Source organism: Bos javanicus, chromosome 8 (genome assembly GCF_032452875.1).
Source record: "Bos javanicus breed banteng chromosome 8, ARS-OSU_banteng_1.0, whole genome shotgun sequence".
Lineage (NCBI taxonomy): Eukaryota > Metazoa > Chordata > Mammalia > Artiodactyla > Bovidae > Bos > Bos javanicus.
Genome location: NC_083875.1, coordinates 70377447 through 70400785, shown reverse-complemented (window position 1 = coordinate 70400785; position 23339 = coordinate 70377447). Strand labels below are relative to the sequence as shown.

General features: G+C 56.4%; 2 protein-coding genes across 12 annotated transcripts in view; both read right to left on the bottom strand.

Annotated features, from left to right (window-relative positions):
• Positions 1-852: 852 nt before the first annotated feature.
• PDLIM2 (PDZ and LIM domain 2) lies at positions 853-14561 on the bottom strand. Its single transcript, XM_061426992.1, is given in 11 exon segments — positions 853-1412; positions 2399-2516; positions 4447-4592; positions 4829-4917; positions 9012-9090; positions 9246-9367; positions 9468-9537; positions 11601-11752; positions 12405-12499; positions 13602-13986; positions 13988-14561. Coding segments are annotated over 11 exon segments (1695 nt in total). The 5' UTR covers positions 14249-14561; the 3' UTR covers positions 853-1234.
• A 3018-nt stretch (positions 14562-17579) lies between these two features.
• Positions 17580-23339, bottom strand: part of SORBS3 (sorbin and SH3 domain containing 3) — a 42594-nt gene continuing 36834 nt past the window's right edge. For all 11 annotated transcript variants that reach the window (XM_061426974.1, XM_061426976.1, XM_061426979.1 and 8 more), the window contains 4 exons: positions 22920-23228; positions 22049-22152; positions 21357-21463; positions 17580-18418 (listed from right to left, as the gene is read on the bottom strand). In XM_061426974.1, the coding sequence (XP_061282958.1) occupies positions 18357-18418; positions 21357-21463; positions 22049-22152; positions 22920-23228 (582 nt within the window). In that variant the 3' untranslated portion in view covers positions 17580-18356. The remainder of the gene's footprint in view (positions 18419-21356; positions 21464-22048; positions 22153-22919; positions 23229-23339) is intronic.

Below are 23339 nucleotides of genomic sequence, written 5' to 3'. Positions count from 1 at the left end.
AAAAACGCTTGAATCATCCCCAAACCATCCCCCTCTCTGCCCCAATCCGTGGAAAACTTTTCTTCCACAAAATTAATCCATGGTGCCAAAAAGGTTGGGGACCACAGCTTTAGGTGTTGTCTCCTCACTTGCCTCCCCAGCTCCTCTGAGTAAGTCAGCAGGGCTGGCAGCATCCATACGAAGTAGAGCGAGGGGCAGAGCGCCAGCCCAGGCAGGGCTGGCAGAGGAAGATGCTGTCTTACTGAGATGGGCCTGGGCAGAAGCGGTTTCAGGGCCTGCCTCCTGTTTGCTTCCAGCGCTCTGTCACCCTCATCCCTCTCCAGGCTCCCAGTGAGACACTCATTCCTCTACCAGGGATCATCCCAATAAAACAGGCATCTTTACAAAATGGTCCAGGGAGAACATGACCATCCACTAAAAGGAGCCAGTCTCTTCAGTAGGGAGTGTCACATGGCGAAGCAATCTGGTAGGAGTGGGCTTGGGGTGGGGGGGAATAAAAGGGCGAAAAATTGTTACATGTGAATACTCTCCAGGGGTGTCCCTAGGGGTGGGGTGATTAAGAATCTGCCTCCCAACACAGGGTACGTGAGTTTGATCCCTGGTCAGGGAACTAAGATCCCACATGGCACAGGGTTTCTAAGCCAGCACACCACAGCTACTGAGCCTGCATGCTGCAGAGCCCGTGCATCACAAGAAAAGCCCTCACAATGCAACTCAAGAAAGCCCACTCATTGCAGTGAAGACCCAGTGCAAAATTAAAAAACATTTTTTTTAAATAAAAAAAAGAGAGACTCTCCACCTAGGATTATGGGAAGCTCATTTCCAGGGGCTGGGGCAGGGAAGGAGAGAAGAGAGGGGCACCTACTTTATTTTGTTCACGTACAGTATATATTTTTAGTGCTCATATGTTGAAAACTTTACACAGTGAATACCTGTAGCCTCTGGCCCACCCCTCTCCTTCTGGACACTTATATCTGTGTCCCAACCTGCTTAATCCCCGGTGCACAAAGATGTCCAATGCAGCACCCATTTCGGGCTTTGATGCAGAGCCCATCCATCAAGAGGATGCAATAGTATCCAGCAGAGGCCTGGGGATGTGGACTGCCCTCACCTGCAGCACAGGCAGGTCCCAGCCTCTGGCTTCACCCCGCTCCCCATCACCTTTCCAGGCCAACGTGCTATTAGCACGGGTTTGGCGTGGAGGTGCCCACAGAGTGGAGGGTGGGCTGAGAGCTCAGGCCTGGGAATTGAGGGTGGGGGGTGCAGAGTAGCGTTGGCGGGCATGCTTCTCGCAATACAGCTCGTCCCCCACCCAGAAGTGCCCTCGCATCTTCAGGTTCAGCCCGCAGTCAGCACAGGTGTAGCAGCCAGGATGGCGGTACCGCCCCTCCTGGATACGGACGGCCTGGTTCCTGCAGGGACAGGGAGGGGACAGCCATTAACCTGGGGGGCAGGAGGGAGGGACAGGAGTGCCTGACACGATGCCACCATTCCCATTCTCAGGGAACCTAGTCCCCAGCCCAGAGCCAGGACCCTGGAAGGTCCCAAAATCTCAAACACCTGACTCCTCAAGCCTACCCTCAGGGACCCCAATCTTAAAGTCATTCCTCCCCCGCACAAAGGCAGACAAGCACCATCCTGAATCTTCTGGACTGTTAACAGAATAGTGATTCTCCAAGTGCAGTCCCAGGTGCCAAGACCCACAGCATCGTGTCACCAGGGGATGAATTGGAGATGCAAATCCTGGGGCTGGGGACCTCCTGAAGGGGAAATTCTGGGGGTGTTGGCTGAAATCCCTCAGGGGCCCAGCTGCAGCTCTTTGAGAACCAAGGCATAGGATCCCTTTCCTCAGGCATGCACAGCAGGGGTGGGCAGTCTCCCATTCTGCAGATGAAACATAGAGGCCAGGGACTTGCCTAGAGTTATCTGACCATCAACACTGAGCATGGAAGAAATTTACCAGGAAGGTGGGAAGGCCAAGGTTCAATTTTCCAGAGAATGTTTTCTCTGAGCTACATTATCACGCCACCCACTAAGAAAAAATGCACCCACCTCTGGAAAAGGCAGCCTAAGAGCGGGAAGAAGGGATTAAGAGCAAGATTTTCCAGGAGGAGGCGGAGCAGATCTCCAGAGGCATTGAGATGATGATTGGAGAGAAATCAAAAACAGTAGCATTTCTTCCTCCTCCAGGAAGGCAGGGAAAGAAATGGAGCAAGAGGAGAGACTGCAGGAAAAAGCCAGTACAAGCATCCCAAGAAGGCTGAAACGACCCCTGAGCCCATCACAAGTCCCCTGTGGCAGCGCTCCCCACTGGGCCTCTGGCTAGTGGATTCACACAGAGCATCTGGGCCCTGCCCTCCCTATCCCAGGCCCTGTGCCCCAGGCCGCCAACACTCACGCGATGCTGGTGTTGCACTTCTCACACGTGTGGAGCTTGGGTGGGCTGGCCAGAGCCCTGGAGGTGGGCAGGGAGGACTGCGGACTCAGCGAGCTGGGCAGGTAGGCAGGTGTTCCACCTGGACAGGGGGGAGGACAGACAGACACATCAGAGCTTGTCCATAGCAGCAGCATCAGGCTGTATTTTTTTTTTTTTTTTTTTTCTTTTTTTTGGCCACAAGGCATGTGGGATCTTAGTCTCCCAACCAGGGACCAAACACGTACCCTCCTGCATTGAAAGGCAGAGTCTTAACCACTGGACCACCAGGTAAGTCCCCAGGCTGTATTTTTGATGCTCACTCCACCTCCCCCAGCACTAGCTCCAAAGAGACTTGTTGTCAAAGGCACACTTCCAAGTGGACCTCAACGCAACCCTGGGTATGAGCGGGGGTCATGGAGGAAGGAGATGATCATGCCAGACCCTTGGCTGAGGCTGGTCAAGGGCAGGGAGCAGATTCAAGGCTGAGCTACCCAAGCTAAGGCAGCCTGAGCAGCGTCTGTGCTGAGTGTCTGACACATCAGACCAAGCAGGCGGTTCCTTTCTACTGATCCAGTCATAATGACACTAAGAGACATGGTAATAACAGATAATAACACATACCATACCACCTCTGTGCACTTTTCAAAGGGCTCTCGTGTGCATTATGGTGTCTGAGCCTTGGAACAAAGTGAAGGTGAAGCACAGATGTTACCTGGCAGGTATGGTCCCTGTCTACAGCTGAGGATGCCAAGATTTCAGGGGTGAAGTCACCATCTGTCTGCATTGCCCTCACCGCCCCCACCCCCACCCCGCCTCTCTCTGTACCCACTTCCAGGGCATGCTGAGGCCTTGGGGTGGTGATGGACACACTTTGCCCCCCTCCCCACCTCTCTCTCTGCCCCCTTCCAGGGCCTGCCAAGGCCTTGGGGTGGTGATGGATGTGCTTTGCTCCAAAGCTTCTTACCCTGTCTCCTTTCCCTCTGTGAACACCTCCAGGAGCAAAACATCAGACTTGGAACCAGTTACCAGGTTCCCCTCCAGTATTCCTGCCTGGAGAATCCCATGGACAGAGGAACCTGGGGGGCTACAGTCCATGGGGTTGCAGAGTCAAACACGACTGAGTGACTGACATTTTCTCTTTCACCAGGTACCAGTCATTCTGCCGATCAAATACTTCTGACAGTCCCATCATTTGTCCCCTTGATACCACTGCCAAGGCCAGGCCCTCCTCATCTCTCCCCTGGAAGGAGGCAGTGCCCTGCGCCCCGCCTCCCCCGGCATCACACATAGATACACACACACACACAAACATCCACTTCCCAGAATGCTGAGCAGCCAGTCTGCCCAATACACGGAGTTCCTCGGGAGTAGATTAGTAGTAGTAGTAGTAGGTGGTGGTCCCGACCACCTTCGATTGCCACATAGCTCAAGGCTGGTCCACTGGATGAGTCAGTAAACGTCTGATGAATTAACAACTCACCCACTGGTGGGAGACCATACCTCTGTTGCCTACTTTGGCCCCTCATGTATCCTCTGTCACTATTTAACCCAGCCCTCCTGGGTTAGGACACTCCTCAGCCTGGATGCAAGGCTTCACAGCTAGGACTTAACCTCCACAGCCCCCCTCCATGCAGCCAGAGTCCTCTTGATCCCACCCGAAAACCCTCTGGCTCAGACCTCCACATTCCACACAGCTCCCGGCCACCCTCTTAAGGCCGTTTGTGAAAGACTTGATCTTTCTTCAAGGGCCAAGGCAAACCCTTCTTCTTCCATGAAGTCCTCCTTGGAGACCCAGGGCCCACCACCTACCTTTATGGTTCCCTTGGCACGTCCTTGAACCTAGCCAGCACCTTTGGGTGCAACCCAGTAACCCCTACCAGACCAAAGGCTCCTGAAGTTCAGGGAAGGTGGCTTCTATAAGTCAGAGCCTTAAAAAATACTGATTTAAATGCTAATTTATTAACACATCTGGTCAGCAGTTCAGAGTGTCCTGGGGGAATGTCCTCCTGCCCAAGCCCCCAGGGGCTCACCTCTCTCCTCAGCTTCTAGGGCTTCCTGCAGGAGCCGGAAGGAGCTGGACTGCCGGGGGGCCATTCGTGCCTCGCGGTTTTCTTGCAGCATTTTGAAGACTTCTGAGTCCTCTCTCAGGAGGTGGCTTTCGCCTTCTGAGGCCACACTGCAGGGATGGAGGGAGCCAGCCAGGAGTGAGGGACCCATGCCCGGGGGTTAGGAGGAGCAGGAGGGCAGAGAAAGAGTGTCCCGGGGCGGGATAAAGGATTCTGGGGGTCAAAGGGAAGCCAACTGGGCTTACAGAGCTGGGACCCCCCCCACCCTTCTCCGGGAAACCTGACAGTCTCCTATTGCTCCCAGACCCTCCAAGATCCCATCCCTCCCTCCAGACCCCAGTGGTACCTGAGCCTGGAGCTGGAGGAACGGGCACCCGGGGAGGGCGGTGGCGGCAGTACCAGCACTGCTGAGTCGCCAGCAGGGCTGAGGCTGGCCTGTGGGAAGGAGAGGCACCAGGGGAGGAGTCAGCAGTGGGGCCCTGGGCCAGCACACCCATCTGAGCGGCCAGGCTCAGCTGTTCCCCAGGCCAACACCAGGGGGCCCCCGGCCCTCGCTGACCAGCAGGCTCCCCCTGCTGCACCAGCAAAAGCCAGCAGCTGCTCCTACTGGGTCCGAGAAGGGAGGGAGGCCAGCACCCAGCTCTGGAAGGGTGAGCTGCTGCCCAAAGGGGAACAGGCACGGGACAGAATGAAGATGAGCATGTGGGGCCACCATGTCGGCTCCTCTGCCATCTCACGGATTGTGTTTGCAAAGACGTTGCTTACTGGCGCGGGGGGAGGCAGACAAGCAGAGAGAAAGTAAGCTGACCCTTTTGCAATGAGGAAAAGGAAACATAAAGGGCCAAGACCCTTCTTGGTGTCAGAGTTGGGGCCACACAAAAGTCCCGTCTCCCCCACATGCGGGGGGAGATCTCTCCTCTGATAACACTAGGGTCTGGGCTCACCAGCCTCTCCCGACTGCCCTGGGAAGTTTGGTCCTGGCCCGTGGAGCCTTGAGGAGCCAGGCCTGTTTGGGGTTCACAGCAGAGTCCACTGCTCAGTGTGTGCTTGCCCTCTGGGCCTCTCACACCTGTTCTCTACCTGGAAATCTTGCCTGCAGTCTCCCTGTTGCTCTGCTTTCTGGCCTGCATCTTGCACTCTCTCTGTAGCCATCCCCAAAGGAGAGGAGAGCCTCAGAGACAACTAGGCTCGCCAAGACCAGGCTGAGGGCACAGTTTCCCAGAAAGCCAAACACTTTCGACTTTAAAATTCAAAGTCAGGGATGGGACTTTCCTGGTGTTCCAGTGTCTAAGACTCCAAGCTTCCAAAACAAGGGGCCCAGGTTTGATCCCTGGTCAGGGAACTAGATCCCACAGGCCACAACTAAGAGTTTGCATGCTGCAACAAAGACAGAAGTTCCTGCATGCCGCAACTATGACCCAGCGCAGCCAAATCAAATGCTTTGTTTTTAAAAAGTTGGGGCTGAAGTATACTGTCAAGTGGAAAAACTTCATGACTTCTTAAGCTGAAAACAAACTTCAAAGTCTTAAAAAAAAAAAAAGCCCTAAACTCACTGCACCAGACCCCCTGCACCAGCCTGCATTCTTCTGTTCCTCGGCTTCTACAGTAAGGAGATTAAAGGTCAGAAAGGAAACTGGCTGGTCCAAGTCCCTCAGGGAGTGGGAGGCTGGGCTAGGACTCCTCGCTGGGCTCCTGGGTGCCCGGCTGGTGCCATGCAGTCAATTGACAGATGGTGAGGCTGTTCCCTTAGGAAGGACAGCCAGCACCAGGTACTCAAGAACAATGTTCATCTTGCTGTCCCAGACAGGCCAGCATGTGCCCTGCATGGGGGCACTGGCCAGCAGGGAGGGAGAGCTGAAATCCACCCTGGCTCCCTTCGTAGGCCATGTCCTCATGCTAGCCAGTGAAACAAGGGCTGTTTTTACTTCATATCTGGTCACCCAAGAGTGTGCCTGTTGAGAAGGGGGCAACTTCTGGTTTCTGAAGGGCACCATAAGGACTGGTAATGTCCTACTTCCTGAGCCCAGTGATGCCTTAGCCAACTCGGGAGCCAGAGGCAAGGCCATGACCACTGCAGCCTGGGGCAGTGGCACCTCATCTGTAGTCACCTCTGCCCCCTTCTACCTGCCAGACCACCTCATCCCCAAGGTGGTGGTGGTTTAGTCACTAAGTCGTGCCCAACTCTTCTGACCCCATGGGCTGTAGCCCACCAGGCTCCTCTGTCCATGGGATTTCCCAAGCAAGAATACTGGAGTGGGTTGCCATTTCCTTCTCCAGGGGATCTTTCTGACCCAGGGATTGAACCCACATCTCCTGTGTCTCCTGCATGGCAGGCGAGTACTTTTACAAGTGAGCCACCTGGCAAGCCTGTAAAGAGAAAAGCCCAACGCCCTGACTTGGAGCAGCTTCACCTTTCCCCTCCCTTCCCTACCTCCCTCCTCCCCTCGAGGCACCCATAGGTGACACTTCCCTTTACCAAACCACCTTTCATCTCCAAAGCTGTTTATCTGCTCATCAAGAGCTGTCACTAGCCAATACTTCTCAAAATGTATTGCGGGGGATGTTAATAACTGAGTGCTTGGGGGAGTGGACAATGGGGAACCCCAGGAGAAATTCTGCAGTTAAACAAGTTTAGGAAATTAATAAAATTAAGCATCTTTCTCACAGGACTTTTCAGAGCCTTTAAGGTACTCAAGTGCATGAGTGGTTCCCAAGAGGGAGCTATGTGTCTGGTGACTCCACCCCATCTGACCACAGCCTCATTGTCGTAGACCAGAAGGCAAGTTTCACGGGGTTAGGAATTTCTGCTTTTCCACCAATGTATCCCTAGAGCCTAGAAGGGTGCCTGACCGAATCAGCTGCTCCACAAATATTTGTCGAAAGAATGACAAGAGGCCTCAGGATCAAAGAAGGGAATTCAGAGCCTCAGGTCCAACTCTGAGGCCCAGAGAGTGGAGGAAGGGGGCCTTGTCCAAAGTGACACGGTAGAGGTAAGACTAACCCAGGTCTCCCTGCCACCCCGCCCAGAGCTCCTCTTCACACCACATGGGTGGTCCTCAAAGCTGTGTGTACAGCAGATCCCTGAGGGCTCCTGAGAACTCAGATGGGTGGCCCCACCCCACCCAGGCCCTCACCCCTGTCTGATCCAGTAAGTTTAGACTGGAGCTTGAGAATCTGCATTTCTAACAAGTTCCAAGGTGCTGCTGCTGCCACTTTGAAAGCCACTCCCCATCTCATCTGCCTTTCCCCTTTGCCCTGGTTGCAGACACCGGGAGGAAGGAGGCCAGGATGGACCAAGCTCATCCCTACCTGGTCTCAGCCCGTATCTCTGTGGAGAAGGCCCCCAGGCCCAGACACGCCAGGTCTTGCTCCAACTGCTGTGTTCCCATCTCCCCAGCTCATCATCTCTAATCCGAAATCTACCTCTGACATCCAGCAAAATTCCTGACAAAGCCTTCTCAGGCCACCCCAGCCCACACTCAGCTGTCCCCTCCCAGAACGCCTCCTGCTTTTATAATTAAGACCATACCGTTCAGTGCTTAATTGTTCCAAAGTTGTTTTGCATGTCTCTCTTATCTCTACAATTATGTTTGAAATTCCTTAAAGATGGTGTCTCATTGAATATATACATCTCTATGCCCACGTTGCATGGAGGGCCACTGGGCAGGCCCTGCAGCGGGTCACCAGGGAGCCCCTACTACGAAGCCTCCAAAAGACCCTGCTCTGTCCTTCTCCAGAGCCCCCAGTTTCTAGCACCCTCCCCCAGCCATCTCCAAAGGCTCTGCTTTCTGGAATGCAGAATCAACTTGAGGTAGGATTCCAGCAGCTGGGCCTCATCCCCTTCACCCCAAAGGCTGGACCTGCCCCCACAAACTCTGCCCCCAGCAGCTGTGGCCAGGACTCTTGGCCGCCTCACTCCTCACCTCCCCAACCCTGCCCCTGGAGAGGAGAAATACCACCAAGGGGTGGGGGTTGGGCTGTCACTCGTAGACAGTGGGACCTGGGGGGTCCTGTCTGTCAGACAGTGGGACCAGGAGTAAAGGGCTGGGGAGGGGGGAAAAAACAGACAATAAGCCAAATGCAACTGGAGTCGGAATCACAGTCCGGCTGGTGGTTCTCTGGTGGTTCTTGGGGGCTGAGTCAGAGGAGGAAGAGGGGGGATGGGTGATGGGAGTTGGGGGCGGGCATGGGGCTTGGAATGGGGAGGAATGTGTTCAAGAGATGCAGCCAGAGCCAAAGGGAATCATCCCAACAACAGCAGCAAAACTATTTCGGTCCCAGCCCAAGAGAAACACTGGAGAAGGGAGGAAGCCATCAGCAAGGAGGAGGTGGCAGCGAGTAGGAATGTAAGATCTAGAAGGCCACCTGGGTCTAGCCAGCACAAGGACTGTCTCCCTCACCAGAGCGCTGGCCTCCTAGCTCCGGAAAGGAGCCCACCACTGCTAGGAAACCGCAGTGCTGACTGCCCAGGTGGGGCCAGCCACCTGCGGCCCTACAGGCACCACTACCAACCAACCAGGTATCCTCACCTGTCGGCTTCCACGGCGGCCCCCATAGTACAAGTGGTCAGCAGAAGCAGGTTCCAGGGAGTACGCCAGGCTCTGGAAACTGAAATGGGGAAATGGACAGAGGGTGCCTGGGTCCTCTCCACCAGGCTGCCCTAAGGAAACAGAGGTGACCCCCAGAGCCCCCTAACCTCAGCTTCGGAGACTCTGAGAGGCTAGCCTGCACCTCTGGATGCGGTGCCCACCCGCTGCGCTCACCTGTGGCTGGTCACCACCTCTCCAGTGGGAGCCTGGGGGCTGGTCGGGGGCAGGGTGAAGAAGGGGCTGCATGGTCGGGGGCTGAGGGAGGCCTGGCTGTCAGTGTGTGTCCTCCTGGAGCTCTGTGGAGAGAAGGGCCTGGAAGAGCAGGGCCCAGAGGAGCAAGGGAGGGGCCCCCATCACTTCAGGGTATGGAGCTCCCAGCAGGAGGCATCGTCCTACCTGGAAGCGAGTGGCCAGCACTTCCGGGGAGCTTTCCCCATTGGCCTGCCCGGGAGAGGCAGCCTGGGGCCTGAAGAGAAGACAGAGGGAGGTGAGTGTCACTGGGGTCCTGGCACCTCCACTAAGCTGGTAGGGCCTGTAGATTCCAGCTGTCCCCACACTGGGTTCTCAAGATTAGGAAAATGTACATAACATTCAGACATCAGGTAGCTAAATCTCAACTTTACCAAATTCACAAGTAACTATCATCAACGGCCACCATCATTTCTTACAACAAAGGACAATTCAGCACTACAAAGGAGAAAGGACATCGTTTCAGCAAGAAGTTCAATACATTCAAATTTTTTTAAAAACTCCAAACAATATCACCCCTCCCTCTGCCTTGCCTTTGTTTTTCCTTTTATTTTTTTTTTGGTGGTGGTGGGGGAACATTTCACCCAAACTATATCACTGGTCAGCATCAGTTTGTGGATCAGTTTGGTAGGGGACAGCTGACTATATATAAATAATCCTTTATCCTTCACCCCTGGAGAAACTCAAGACCAGAGAGAGAGAGTTGCCAAAATTCTTAAAGGCCTACAATGGCTGGGCCCACTGCCCCCTTTTCTCCAGGGGCCTGTCCCCTGCCAGCTCAGCCTTTGAAAGAATCACTTCTCTGCCCCTTCTGCAGGCTTCCCCCAATAAAACAGAGGGTGGAGCCAGCCCCACTTCCTGCCAGGCAGGGAGCTGAAGGACCTAAAGAACAAGGCAGCTAATCACCAAGGCACCCCCAACCCCCAGCCTCAGCTCCCCAGGGACTCCCCTCCGGTGGAATCTGACTGGAACCTTGAACAGGAGGTGACTAGAGGGCTGGGAGCTGCTGAGGGTGAGGAATGGGCCCACCATGTCCCACTACACCAATCTTGGAGGTCTGACCACTTCCAGCAAGGTCAATAGGAACCTCAGTCCCCACACTGCATGCCAGCCACAGCCTCGGCTCTTTCCCAGGAGAGAGTTTAGGGCCTGAGTGAGGGGAGTTTGGGCTCTGGCCCCGCCCAGAGCACCACTTCCTGCCTGGGGCTTCTGAGTGCCTGAGAGGTCTCCTGGGGCTGGGGTGTTGGGAGAGGTTAGGAGGGGTTTGAGCCAAAGAAAGAAGAAGCAGGGAGTCTGGACCTGCCCCCATGTGGAACTGGAGGAAGCCTGGGGGTACCACCTCTCTGATGGGGCTGGTCCCATCCAAGAAGCATAGGAGAGGAAGTGATGGTGTCAGCAGCTCCTCACCCCTCCCCCACCCCACTCTGCAGCTTCTTGTGGATTTTGGTCCCCTCCCAGATGCCATGACCCATTCTCTACCCTCCTCCTCCAGGCCGCACTCCTGTAAACACTCAGGAGCCAGAAGTGGCACGACATAGGCACTGAAGAGACTGGGGTCATGAGAGGTCCCGGGAACCAGCATCCACAGCACTGGAGGGGCGGCAGAGGTGAGGAGAGGGCATGGAGCCCCAGCTCAGAGGGAAGCTGGTGGTGGAGGCATTGGCAGAGGTATAGGAGGTACCTGACTCAGGCTCAAGACCCGCCCAGAGGGCTCTCCTGGCAGGGGGATCTCCCAGCATTCCTGCCCTCTGACTCACTGGGATGCTCCACCCCAGGAAGCCACCTGTCCACCCTCCAACTCAGCCCAGGGTTCCAGGCTGGGAATCTGCCTTCCCCAACAGGGTCCAGAGAGGAAATGGGGAGCCACAGGGGGTTCTATGGGGAGGGAGACCCCAAACTCCTCACCATCCCAAGATCAGAACAGAGGCTGTTGGAGGCAGGGACCCTGGGGACCCAGCCTCAGGCACACCTTCCTCCTCTTCAACCCACTTCATGCCCACGCCCTGTACCCCACACACTGGGAACCAGTCAAACCCGGGGATCCAGGTGGCTGATGCCAGCCTGCCCGACCCTGACTGTTCACCCGACTCTGGTTGGCCACCCGGTTGGCCTCAGCTGTCCTGCTGCAGCCCCAGAGCCCCAAACCTTCCCAGGGATGAACCATAGTGGCCCAGGGAGGCCAGACTGGAGCCGAGGGTAGGGGATAAGGGCAGTCATTGTGCAGCAGGCTGGCAGAAGGCAGAGCAATACTGGCAGGCCTAGTGGAAGTGGAGGGCCTACCGGTCCAGCTGCAGCCTCAGGGGTGAGGGGCTCTGGCGAATCTTGCTCTGGGCCTCGGCGTGAAGCATGTCCTTTGCACTCTCACCGTTGATGGACACAATAATGTCACCAGGCCGGAGGTCAGCAGCCTCGGCCTTGCCCCGCTCAGTTACCTGGAGGGGATGAGGATCAAGTCGTCTCAGGTGACACTCAGGTGGGAATGAGGAGAGGAAATGTCCTTGTCCAGCCCAAGAAACACAGAAGCTGACCTGCACCAGGCTGGCCTGCATATCTCCCTTTAACATCACTCTCCCTGCCCACCAGTGTCCACCCAGTTAATTAGCTTATCCCCTCCTGGAGGGGTCCAGAAGCTGGAGTGGCAGCCCCCCGACTTCTGACTCCAGCACTGGGATTTTAACGGGGCCTCTCAAAGAATATGCAATGGCAGAATTTCAGGAACTGTGCTTGAAAAGAGCCCTGCTTGTGCAAACCAAATCATGCAGGTGCTGCCTGCCCTTGGAGAATCACCAAGAGCTCAGGGGGCCTCTCCTACTAACCACCAAAGTGGCTGCCCGTAGGTATGGGGTCGGTGACCAAGGAGAAAGAGCAGGCCCTGCACTTGGCCCAGCTCCCTTTCACTCCCTAGAAGTGGCCACCATATCCTCATGGCAACCTGGCCCCAGCCCTACCCCGGCCAACAATCTCAGAAGCAGGCCTTGACTCCAGAACAAAAAAACAAAAGAGAAAGGTGTCTGTGGGGACTGGACAGACAGGGAAGAACCTGACTCTGGGGGCACCTCCCCATCTCCTGGAACTAGCACTTACCTTGGTCACCATGATAGGCGTGTGGAAGTCCCTGCCCCCAGAGATTCGGAAGCCCCAGGGCGCTGGCCCCACCACATCCACCGTCAGTGCCATACCTGAGGCAGAAAGGATGGAGAGATGGAGCCAGCCCCTCAGCTCCCCAGGGGGATGCTGTGAAGTGGAGGTGAGGTGTGTGTGACAGGTCCCCGGAGCAGCCAGTTAGGGGCTGAGGTGGGGGTGGCGGGGGCGGGGGGGGTCAGCGGGTGGAGGTTGGTAGAGGAAGTGACTAACCTCTCCCGCAGGCCTCAGTTCCACTTCCCCCACCCTGGGAAGTCAGGACTCTAAGTTTCCCCCTTAGCGTCTGTCTTCAGCAGAGCAGCTCCCTGGAGGCCAGCTGTCGGGGTGCTAGACACTGGGGCTTGCTGAGAGCAGGCAGGCAGGCAGGGCTGGCAGGTGGTGGATGTCAGCACTTCCTCTCCCCTCCTCCACTATCAACGCTAAGTGCCCCTAGTGCTGGCTTCCGGTCCCCAAACCCGACTGCACAAGGTACTTCCTCCCTGCTCTGGGGGAGGACAACACTCGGGGAACAGAAAGGGGCTGCACCACAGCAGGCTTTCAAGTAGCTGGCTGGGGGCCTCCCAGCTGCCTACTGTGCCCCTGGGAACATGGTTCAAGTGGCAAGACAAGGCTTCCACCTCCCCCAATGGCCTGTTGCCCTCCCAGCCGCTCTTGCAAGAAGGACAGGCTCATCTGCCAAGCTGGGCACACCCACCCCTGGGCGCTGACCAGCAGGGCGAGCTGACAGATGCTGCCGCCGAGCTGGGGCCACAGGACTCCCATCCAGGGCCCCTCCACTGGGTAAGGGAGTGTCCCTGTAGACCAGGCCCTTGTAGGATTTCCTGACCCTCTCGTTCTGGAGTCAGGAGCCAACCCAGGCAGGAAGCTGTAATGCCAAGCTGGGCCACCACCCTACCAAGCACCCACCCTGGGGCTGCCCTTGGGGAGGCCCATGGACTACAAATGCTGCCCAAATCTATCAAGCACACTGGGACCACTTCCTGCATTTAGGAGACTGGGGAGAGGGTGCCCGGGCAAGTGAGGCTGTCTGCCCACTTCTCGACCCTTTGGCTTCCCCTTTTGCCCGGGCCCAACCTCTCTGTCCCTCCCACAGGCCCCAAGTCGGCTGTGGCGGCTAGCAAATGCCTTGGATTCCCAGACCTTTGAGCTGGTCAGTGGACTCTGCGCCGGGGCAGCTAAGAAGTGCCCAGCCCGTCGGCCCGGCTCGCCCAGTTCAGGCTCCTTCTAAGTTCTGAGACCAAAGTACCGGTGCGCCTGGGGGCTGGAGTAGGAGCGCCCGGGAGGAGAAAGCCCAGCTCCAGGCGGGGAACCGACCGCAGGCGAGGCTGCGGGGAGCGGCCGTGCGCAGAGAGGTTCGGGCACCCAGGGAGCCGCGGGCGCACAGAACGGCCAAGGCGCCGGGGCCGGGGAGGACGCCAGCCATGCGCCCCGAGCACAGGTGGGTGCGCTCACCTGGCTCCCGCTCACCTGTCGGGCTGGGCGGCAAGGCCCGAGAGCGAAGGGAAGGGAAGGAGGGAGGCAAGGAGAAGCCGCCGCTCCCGCCGCCGCCGCCGCCGTCTGCCTGACTCAGGGGAGAGCCCGCCCGGGACTCCGGGACCTGCCTCCACCCATGTGATCCCAGGGCCGCCCCTGCCGCCGCCCCAGCCGCCGCCCCAGGCCGGGGAGGCCGCCTCCTCCGTGCAGCCCAGCCCGGGCGCTGCCACCTGGCCCGCGCCCGCTGGGGGCCCGGGGCTACTCTCCCGAGAGCCCCCTAGAGGCTGCAGCCGTCCTCTCTGGGGTAGCCCCATCCTCCCGGGGACAGGGGAGGCGGTCTGGTGACGGGCCCGGAGCCCCACTTCGCAGACAGCTGAGCCTGCTGACCCCCGAAACTCGCCCTCCTTCCAAGGGACGGGGGCGGGGACGAGGTGGGGGAAGGCCGGCTGGGTCTGTCTGCGGTCCGCCTGCCCGGCTCCTCCGCCCACTCCAGGCTCAGACGCTGGCGCAGATGCAGCCCTGACACCCACAGATCCCAACCCGGGGGCCGCGCCTCCGCCTCCTTGCCCGGCCAGCACGCTGGAGGGGCGGTGACTACCGACTGCTGCGGTGCTTTGGCTGCGCAGAGCTTCTCAGCCTGAGATGCACCGCCAGCCTGCTCCACTCAGGGCGACGTTCCAGGCCCAGTAGGAGATGAAGAGGGACTCCAGCTGGAGATGATCGACCCCCCTCCGGGATTACACACATCCCTCGATCTTGTGCGCTGATGCCCGTTCCATTCCTGACTGCCTCCCTCTCAGCCTCTGGGTCGCCCCTGCCCGGGGCCGCCACTCCCAATAACCACTACTGGCCCACGCTCCCCTGTGCCCCCAGCCCTCTGCCAGCCACCTGGGTCCCTGGCTCTAGGGATCAGGAGAGGACAGTCAAGGAGGACACCCCAGGTGTCATCAGCTCAGAACCATCCAGCAAATGGTTCCCTGTGGAGCCAAACCAGGCAAACCTCACCCTGGGAAACCTCAGGACCCACCAGAGCCAGCTCTCCTATCTCCCGCAGGTCTCCACTTTACTCTGGGGGCTCAGCAGTAAGCAATCTTCCAGCAATGCAGGAGACCCCGGTTCGATCCCTGGGTCTGGAAGATCCCCTGGAAAAGGGAAAGAATACTGAAAGAATACTTCAGTATTCTTGCCTGGAGAATCCCATGGACAGAGGGCCCTGGGGGGCTACCGTCCATGGGGTTGCAAAGAGTCGGACACGACTGAGACTAACACTGTCAGGCCGGCCTGTTTGCAGCACAGCACACCTGTAGGCACAGCTGTAACTTGCCTGTGTCAGGTGTGAGTCATTCCCTCTGAGTTCCCTCTGCAAGGTGTCCCCTCACTTTCCATCCCACCTGCCTATGCCCTCCCTGAACCAGCCTGCCTCTAGCGCAGCTACCTGCCCATCCCGGCCTCCCACAGCTCTGGGTGTGTGTTAGCCGCTCTCACACTAACAAATCCCAGTCTTCCCCATCTTTGCCTGATGCATCTGTCCTGCCTCCCAACTAGGCTGGAAGCCCCTGAGGGAGCTGGAAGCTGTGGGTAGGACAGGTGCTGCCTGGGGCGGGGCTCACCCGCAGACCTAACCGCAAATGCCAGATCTGCTCTACCTAGCTCTGTGACCTCGAGCAAGTTCCTCGGCCCCTCCCAGCCTCAGTTTCCTCTGCATCAGCTGGGATGGTACACAGACTACCCTCCTATTGTACACACTCCCCTCCTCATAAAGTTGCCCGTTCCTTGGAGGGCTGGGTGGATTTTGTTTGCCTTGTTGCTCCATTCCTGGGTCTAGCACCGTGCCTGGCCCCCTCAGCAGCTGCTCCAAGAAATTTTATAAAAGGGATATTATTTGAATGATCTAATGGATTAATTTCCCTCTCCTTCCCACCCACTCCCATCCTGCCAGTTTGTAACAGGGACTTGGTTTTGTACATCTTTCGGCTCAGATTTTGCCTTGGATAGACTCTAGAGAGATCTGCAGGTTCATCAGCAGGATTTCTGCTCTGTGATTTACAATCATGAAACTCACAACAAAGAGAAAGTCAGCCGACCCTGGGGCACGTCCCTATGGAACAGAAGGTAGACTGTTCTGCCCTTAGCCACTCTGGTCCTCTGGGCAAGTCACTCACCTCACTGGGATAAGCACCCTAGTGACTTAAGGTCCTTCCTGGCTCTGACCCTCCCCCCAGCCAGGTCACCCCTCCTGCCTTGTGCCAAGTCAAGGCAGAGAAAGAATCATGTACAGGCAGGGCGTAGGGTTAATTTGCTGCAGAGGCTCCAGGGCCCCACCAAGGAGAGGGTGTGGATTTGGTATCTGCCTTAAGGAAAGGAAGTCTCGGCCCTGAGATCTTTTCCTTTCTGAGGGCATCAGGCAACTCAAAGGAGATGGGATGGGTGATCAAGAACAGGCTAGCAGGTTCATGGAGAAGGGTCACTTCCACGGCATGGGCTGGGTCTGCCACCCTATCAGCAGACCATGGCGAGGACTGGGGTGGACGGAGGACTGAAAGCATGTCTCATTCTTCAGGCTGCTGTTTAACCAACACTGGAGCCCAGGCCACACCCAGGCTCAAGGAACCTGCCAGGGACTGGCCACAGCCCCATCATTCACAGACCTCTCCCACCTGTCTTGACAGAATTAGGAACCATCACCTCTTCCCACCCACCTTGGGTGGGGGTGCCCTAAGTGACAGGCCCAGATGACATGATTGCCAGGAAGAATGTGAGAGAGGCCCAGCCCAGGCCCGCCTCAGGGACCTCATGCATGACCTTCCTTCTCCAGGGCCTCTGGACAAGAACTGCCCGGGCATTTGGTAGGCTGTGCAGAGAGGCAGCAACAATCATCAGACCTGACTTCAGCATTTTAATATGATGTGACCCAGACAACTTAATTTCTCTGCCTCAGTCTCTCCTGCTGTAAAACAGACCTATAACTTGCCAGTTGGGATGCTTACATCAAACATGTAGGTAGCACCTTACACTTGGCTCATCTCTCAGCAGTGGCCAAGGAATGGAGCTTTCCTTCCTAATGAGAGCAGCCAGGCCCAGACTGTGCCCCCTCAGGCACCGCCAGGCCCCAGGACTTTGTCCTCGGGCCAGAAGATTGGCCTTGGCTAGCTGTGCTCCACCACTCCCAGCTTCCTGCCATCGATTGCTCAAAAACCCAAGCCCAAAAAAGAAAGTAAACAAACACACGAGAGCCCAGAGAAAGAAAACATGAGGAGCAGAGCAAACAGAAATGTCTAGTTCAGCAACCCCATGGCAGCTCCAGGATCAAACTGCTGCAAATGAGGCCACCTTCCGCTCCCATCTCTGGTTTCTCCCCACAATCAGGTATTGCCCTGGTCCCTGTGATGTTAGTTCTCTCAGCACAGCTTGCCAGATCCTCCAGGCTGCCCAATCCTTCCTGAGACCTGAGATCTTTAGAGATAATGATGGTGCTTTTCCAGCCTTCCCTTTCACACACACACACACACACACACACACACACACACACTCACTCATTCACATCCCACTTGATTCCCAGATCAGCCTACGGCAGAAAGAATTCCCATAATCCTAAGAGGGAGGAGCCCTCACCATAACCCAAAGAAAAAGGACAGGAAGGCAAGGTCCCTGGTACCCAGATTTATTTTACATTCTCTGCTTCCAGGGGGGACTTGAGGGCTGCTGGGCTGGCAGGAGGACAGCACATACCCGTTTCCCTGGAATACATCTGGGACAGGCCAGTCCTTGGAAGCCCCGCTCTTCCTGGGCACCAAGGCAGCTGGAATGATGAGCACGGCCCAGGCACAGGGTTTGGCAGCCTTTGGGAAGAGGGAGCCTTCAGGCAAGACCTCTTGCCAGGCAGCAAATACTAAGGAAGAGTCGTGTCCATCCCCCACCACACTCCCAGGCCCAGCTGGAGGCAGGGAGGCAGAGAGGATGGCAAGCAAGCTGCAGTGACAAGGGAGAAAGCCCTCCAGGCACAGGCGGCCTTTGGTCTCTATTAGGTTAGGAAGCTGGTTCTTGTTAGAGGAACCCCATGGGGGTAAAGCTGGGAGCCGGTCCCTGTTAAAAGGAAACGCCATAGTGGGGTGGGGGACTCAGGGGTCTGGTCTCAATAAGGCCTGAAACAGTCTCCACTTCAAAGCAGACCTCTATATTTGGGGAGTGGGGAAGGGGAGGAAATAAAAGGGCTGTTAGAGGAATGCTTGTGAGTCGTGGGTGGGAATCAGTCCAGGGGGCTTCAAGGGAGGTTCTGTAGGAAAGACTGCTGGGCTTGTCTGCAGATGCCAGCAGCTGAGGTCCTGGGGGAGGGGTATGTGTAGGGGGGGTCCTCTCTCCCTCCCATAAGTGCTCTGTTCCCCACCCCATCCTGGGTGGGCTCTGAGTTGCCACGGAGACCACTCACACCGGGGCTACATAATTTCCAGGGAATGTCCCAAATTTCTGGGTCCTCCTGGAGACACCTGAAAGAGGAAAGACAGAAAGAACATTCCCCACTTTTAAAAACAGGAATGGGGTGAGCTAGTGGTGGTGGTGGGGAAGTGAGAGCCCTGCCCTCTGCTGGCAGTACCCAGAACTGCAGGTGGAATCCAGGTCCCAGGGAAGGAGGAGTCTACTTTTCCTCACTCTTGGCCCCTAGAAGCAGAAGCCTCCAAGATGGGCCCAGCCACGCATCATGATGTTGATAATGATGGGCGAATCTGAGCACTCAACCAACTGTGCATAACTTTGCACACAGCCCTGAATAACCCCTCAGGAAAGCAAGGAAGCAGGAGAATGAATCACAGAACTTAAGTAGGGAGGAATCTCACTGGTCTAGTATGACACCCTAATTTTAGAGATGGGGCAGGTAAGGTATATGACAAGGCCATGTCAATTCCCCCAAAGCATTCAGCTGCTCAGAGGTAGAAGCGGGACCAAAATCCAGGCTTCTGTCTACTACAACCCCCCAAAATTTGTGTCCTGGGGTAGAGGAAGAGAAATGCTAGGAGCTACAGGAAAATAAAATTAAATTAAAGTTCTGACCGTCCCTTCCCCTCAGGCAGCCACCCACTTCTGTGAGCAGCTGAGGGCCCTCTTGCCCCTAGGCCTTACTGATACTCTTCCCCTCCCTAGAGGGCCTCCCTTCTCCTCTCTGCCTCCTCAAATCCTTCCACCGCCTCCCTCACTTCCTCCAGGAAACCTTCCCTGATCTGCACTGTCCAAAATGATACTCACATGTGGCTGATGAGCACTTGAAATGTGCCAGTGTAACTGAGAAAACAACTGTTCTCAACCTTCCCTCTAAAAAAGCCCTTGGGGCTTATTCCACAAAAGTGGTACTTTTTCCTCTTATCTTTAATAGGAGTTGTAAAAAAAGAAAAAAATGCAGAAGTGTACAGACTAAAATTAGAATGTGTCCCCAAGACTTCATTTAGGTGAACTTGATCAGGTGGTGCTAATAGTAAAGAACCCGACTGCCAATGTAGGAGACGTAAGAGATGAGGGTTCAATCCTTGGGTCGGGAAGACCCCCTGGAGGAGGGCATGGCAACAAACTCCAGTATTCTTGCCTGGAGAATCCCATGGAGAGAGGACCCTGGTGGGTATAGTCCATAAGGTTGCAAAGAGTTGGACACAGCTGAGCGACTTTGCACTCACGCACAAAGTGCTGCCATTTTGCCATATATGTACAGCATGGTGGGCTACAAAGCCTTTGTCACAAACCTATAGTACCTATTTCAGCTGCCCCCAGTCCAGTGGTTAGGACTCCGTGCTTCCAATGCAGAGGATGCATGTTCTATTCCTGGTCAGGGAACTAAGATACCACAAGCCGTGTGGTGTAGCCAAAAAATTGACAACTGGGCTTCCCTGGTGGCTCAGATGGTGAAGAATCTGCCTGCAATGCAGGAGACCCAGGTTTGATCCCTGGGTTGGGAAGATCCCCTGGAGGAGGGAATGGTTACCCACTCCAGCATTCTTACCTGGGAAATCCCATGGACAGAGGAACCTGGCAAGCTACAGTCCATGGGGTTGCAAAGAGTCGGACACAACTGAGCAACTAACACCTTAGACCTAAATTACTCCTTCCATGAATTTGGTTTCCTTGGGGGAGGGGGATGGATTTTATGATGAATAAGAAATACTAATTTTTTAAAGTAAATTGACTTTGAAGATACAAAAAGTTAACTGCATGGAATAAAACTTGTGAATGAAAAAAAAAGAATGTGCCCTCAAGCCAACCCATCCAAGGAAAGGACTGCTAACAAGCTCTGTGTGTGTGTGTGTGTTTGGGGTGTGTGTGGTGTGTGTGTGTTAAGTCCCTTCAGTTGTGTCTGACTCTTTGCGACCCTATGGACTATAGCCCGCCAGGTTCTTCTGTCCATGGGATTCTCCAGGCATAAATACCAGAGCGAGTTGCCAAGCCCTCCTCCAGGGGATCTTCCCAACCCAGGGATCAAACCCGCATCTCTTGCATCTACATTGGCAGGCGCATTCTTTACCACTAGCACCACCTGGGAAGCCCCATGTTAATAAGCTGGTGCTTCATAGTTACTGGTGTGTCAGAAGGGTGGTCAGCACTGAGGTGCTAGATTCAGATGAGAGAGGAAGGCTGTCACTCCTGTGGCCACTCCTCCCAAGGTACCCCCGCAACCCTTCAGGCCCTGGAGCCTGTTGAGCCAGAGCTTCTGGATGCTCACTGCTCTCTAGGGATGACCCCATCCCCTGAAGCTGCAGCTTGGACCTGACCCGCTCACTCTGGGAAAAAAGCATGCTGAGTGGTCACCGTGAACCAGGCCAAGGCCAACCTGAGACTTCCTGCTTTAGTCCTTGCCTGAGCTGCCCTTGAGTCAGCCTTGAGGGCTCAGATCTTTTTCCTCTCTCTTCTCTTGGGGGTGAGAGAGCTAGCTTCTAGCTCTGGGTGGTGGGGGTGGGGACACACAGGTGTGATACTTGGTCCTCTCCACCAAGGGCTCAGTGTCTCAGGAGACAAGTCCCCCCACAACCCTCCCATCCAAGGACTGCTCCCCAGACACAGGTGTATGATGGAAGGAACAGAGGCCTGGGGGTCAGGAACCCCTGAGTCCCACTGGCTTCAACAATGACCCTGAGCAAGTCTGGTTTCCTCCCAGGCCTCACCCTTCTTCAGGGAATGAGAACAACAGAGTGCTGGCTTTGGGAAAGCAGCCAGTGCTGGGCTGGAAGGGTGGGAGGTGGTCAGCCCATGAATCTTTGCTGAACCAGTCCTGGCAGGCAGGAGCAGCCACTCAAATCCCCACAGGATCCTGAGATAACCTTTCTGGCCTCTCTCCCAGGCCCTGCCCCCAGGACTCTGAGATACCCTTTCTGGCCTGTCCCCCAGCTCAGTCCCCTAGAACTCTGAGATGCACCTGCCCCCAGCGTGCCCGTCAGGCCCACCTACCCACAAACCAGCCGTCGTCACACTGCTGCATAACGTCCACACGGTCCCCTTCCCGCAGTTCCAGCTCATCCTCATTCTGGGGCCTGTACTGGTACATCGCCCGGTACCTGCAGGAAACATTGCCATAGCAACCACCAGGACCCTGACCCCTCCCCAGACCAGGCCTGGCTAGTCCCAAACCAAGGTGGACACATTCTTGGAATTTCCCAGATCCCTCCATGCTCCCATTAGTCCCTGGCCCAGCTCTGGGCATGGCGATTCTTTCCAGCTTCAGTGCCTCCATCCGAGGCCTGCTCCTTGCTCTCCAAACCCTAATCACCCACACTCCACCTCCCCTGAGCTCTCAATGCCTTCAAATCTGTGTTCCACTTTGCGCACACACCCACACTGACCTCAGCCCTGGAAACCCAGTGAGAGATGGATGGGAGAGGTGCCCAGTGTGGGAGGCTTGCTCTCAGGCCCAGAGCTGGGAGGGACAGGTCAGGAACACTACAGACAAGTGTCCTCCCACTCCCGCACCCCCTGCCCCACACACACCCCACTAAAATCACCCGTAAGCACTATAAGGACAAGCACTCCTTAGGAGAAATTTCCCAACTCCATCCTGGGTAGGGAGGAGTAAATTAGTGTGTGCTCAACACTGCCTGTGGAGTAGCCCCCAACCCCGACCAAGCGTCCCAGATGGTACTCACGGGGTCCAGTGTATCTCGCTGGTGGTAGAGGACGAGGTCCCCAGGTCCGGGGGATGGCTGGAGCCTCCAGGATGGGACAGAGCTGACCTGGGGGTGCTGAGACTCTGGGTCCATAGGAGGGCAGGTGGGCACATGCAAACATGAGGAAGGAGGCATGAACCGGCCTGCCCCTCTCCCCAGGAACAGCATCCCACGCTGCCTCATCTCATCTCGCAGTCCCCACAGCACAGGGAGACCTGTCTGACTGTAACCTCACAGGTACTGGGAAGTTGGGCCCAGGTAGGGGAGGTGGCTGATCTGTACGTGTGCACAGAGCTGGGAGCAGGAGGAGTCCTGTGCATGGGCTCTATCTGCCCATAACAGTTTGCTGAGTGAGGGATGAACATAGGAGCACATGCCCTTGTCTGTGGTCAATGTCAGCATGATGACCAATGGCCATCATTGCCCATCAGCTACTTCCTACTAACCACCCTCTGCAGTGGGACTCGCTATCCCCATTCTACAAGTGAGGAAACCCAAACCCAGAGAGGGTAAGTCATCTGCCCAAGGTCACACAGCAGGTGAATGGCAGACACCCCGGCTCCCAGCACACCCTGTCCCAAGACGCTGATACAGGTAAATCCCAAGAGTGAACTCTGGAAGGTCAGGAGGCCTGTGCTGGTTTGGGGGTCCCATCTAGAGACGCCTGCCTCCCTGGGCTGCAGCTCCAGGGTCTGGGGTCCTCAAGGACTGCAACACAAGGTTCTCTTCAGTCACCCCACTAGACTATCCTGAGCAGTTGGGGGAATTCCACAACACAGAGCCTCCCAGGAATGGGGAATACAGCACAGGGAGCAGGGCTCACTCTCGGGTCTGAGGCAGGTCACCTTACCTGGGTCTGGGGTCTGGACTCCTGGGGAGGGAGGGAGAAGCCGGTGCGGCGGGGGGAGGTCTGGACCCCCCAGTCAGTGGGGTCAGCTGGGCTGCGTGGCGTTAAAGGAGAGCTGGGGTGACACACCAGGCGGGCGGTGGGCAGGCGGGGAGATGCAGGGAGCTGGGGGCCGTCATCACAGAGCCGGACCCGGGGCTCCCGGGTCACCTGCACGTAGCTGGCGGGGAAGATGCCCTGGCGCCCGGTGCCCGAGATGCGGCCCTCGTACCAGTGCTCATTCACCTTGCGGATCAGGCAGATGCGCTCCCCCTGGTCACAGAGAGGGAGGGAGGTAGTATCTGCAGGCCGTTGGCTGCCAGGCACAGGAGGGTGCAGAGTCATTGTAACCTAACACCTTGCATGGAGGGATCAGGCTTGGAG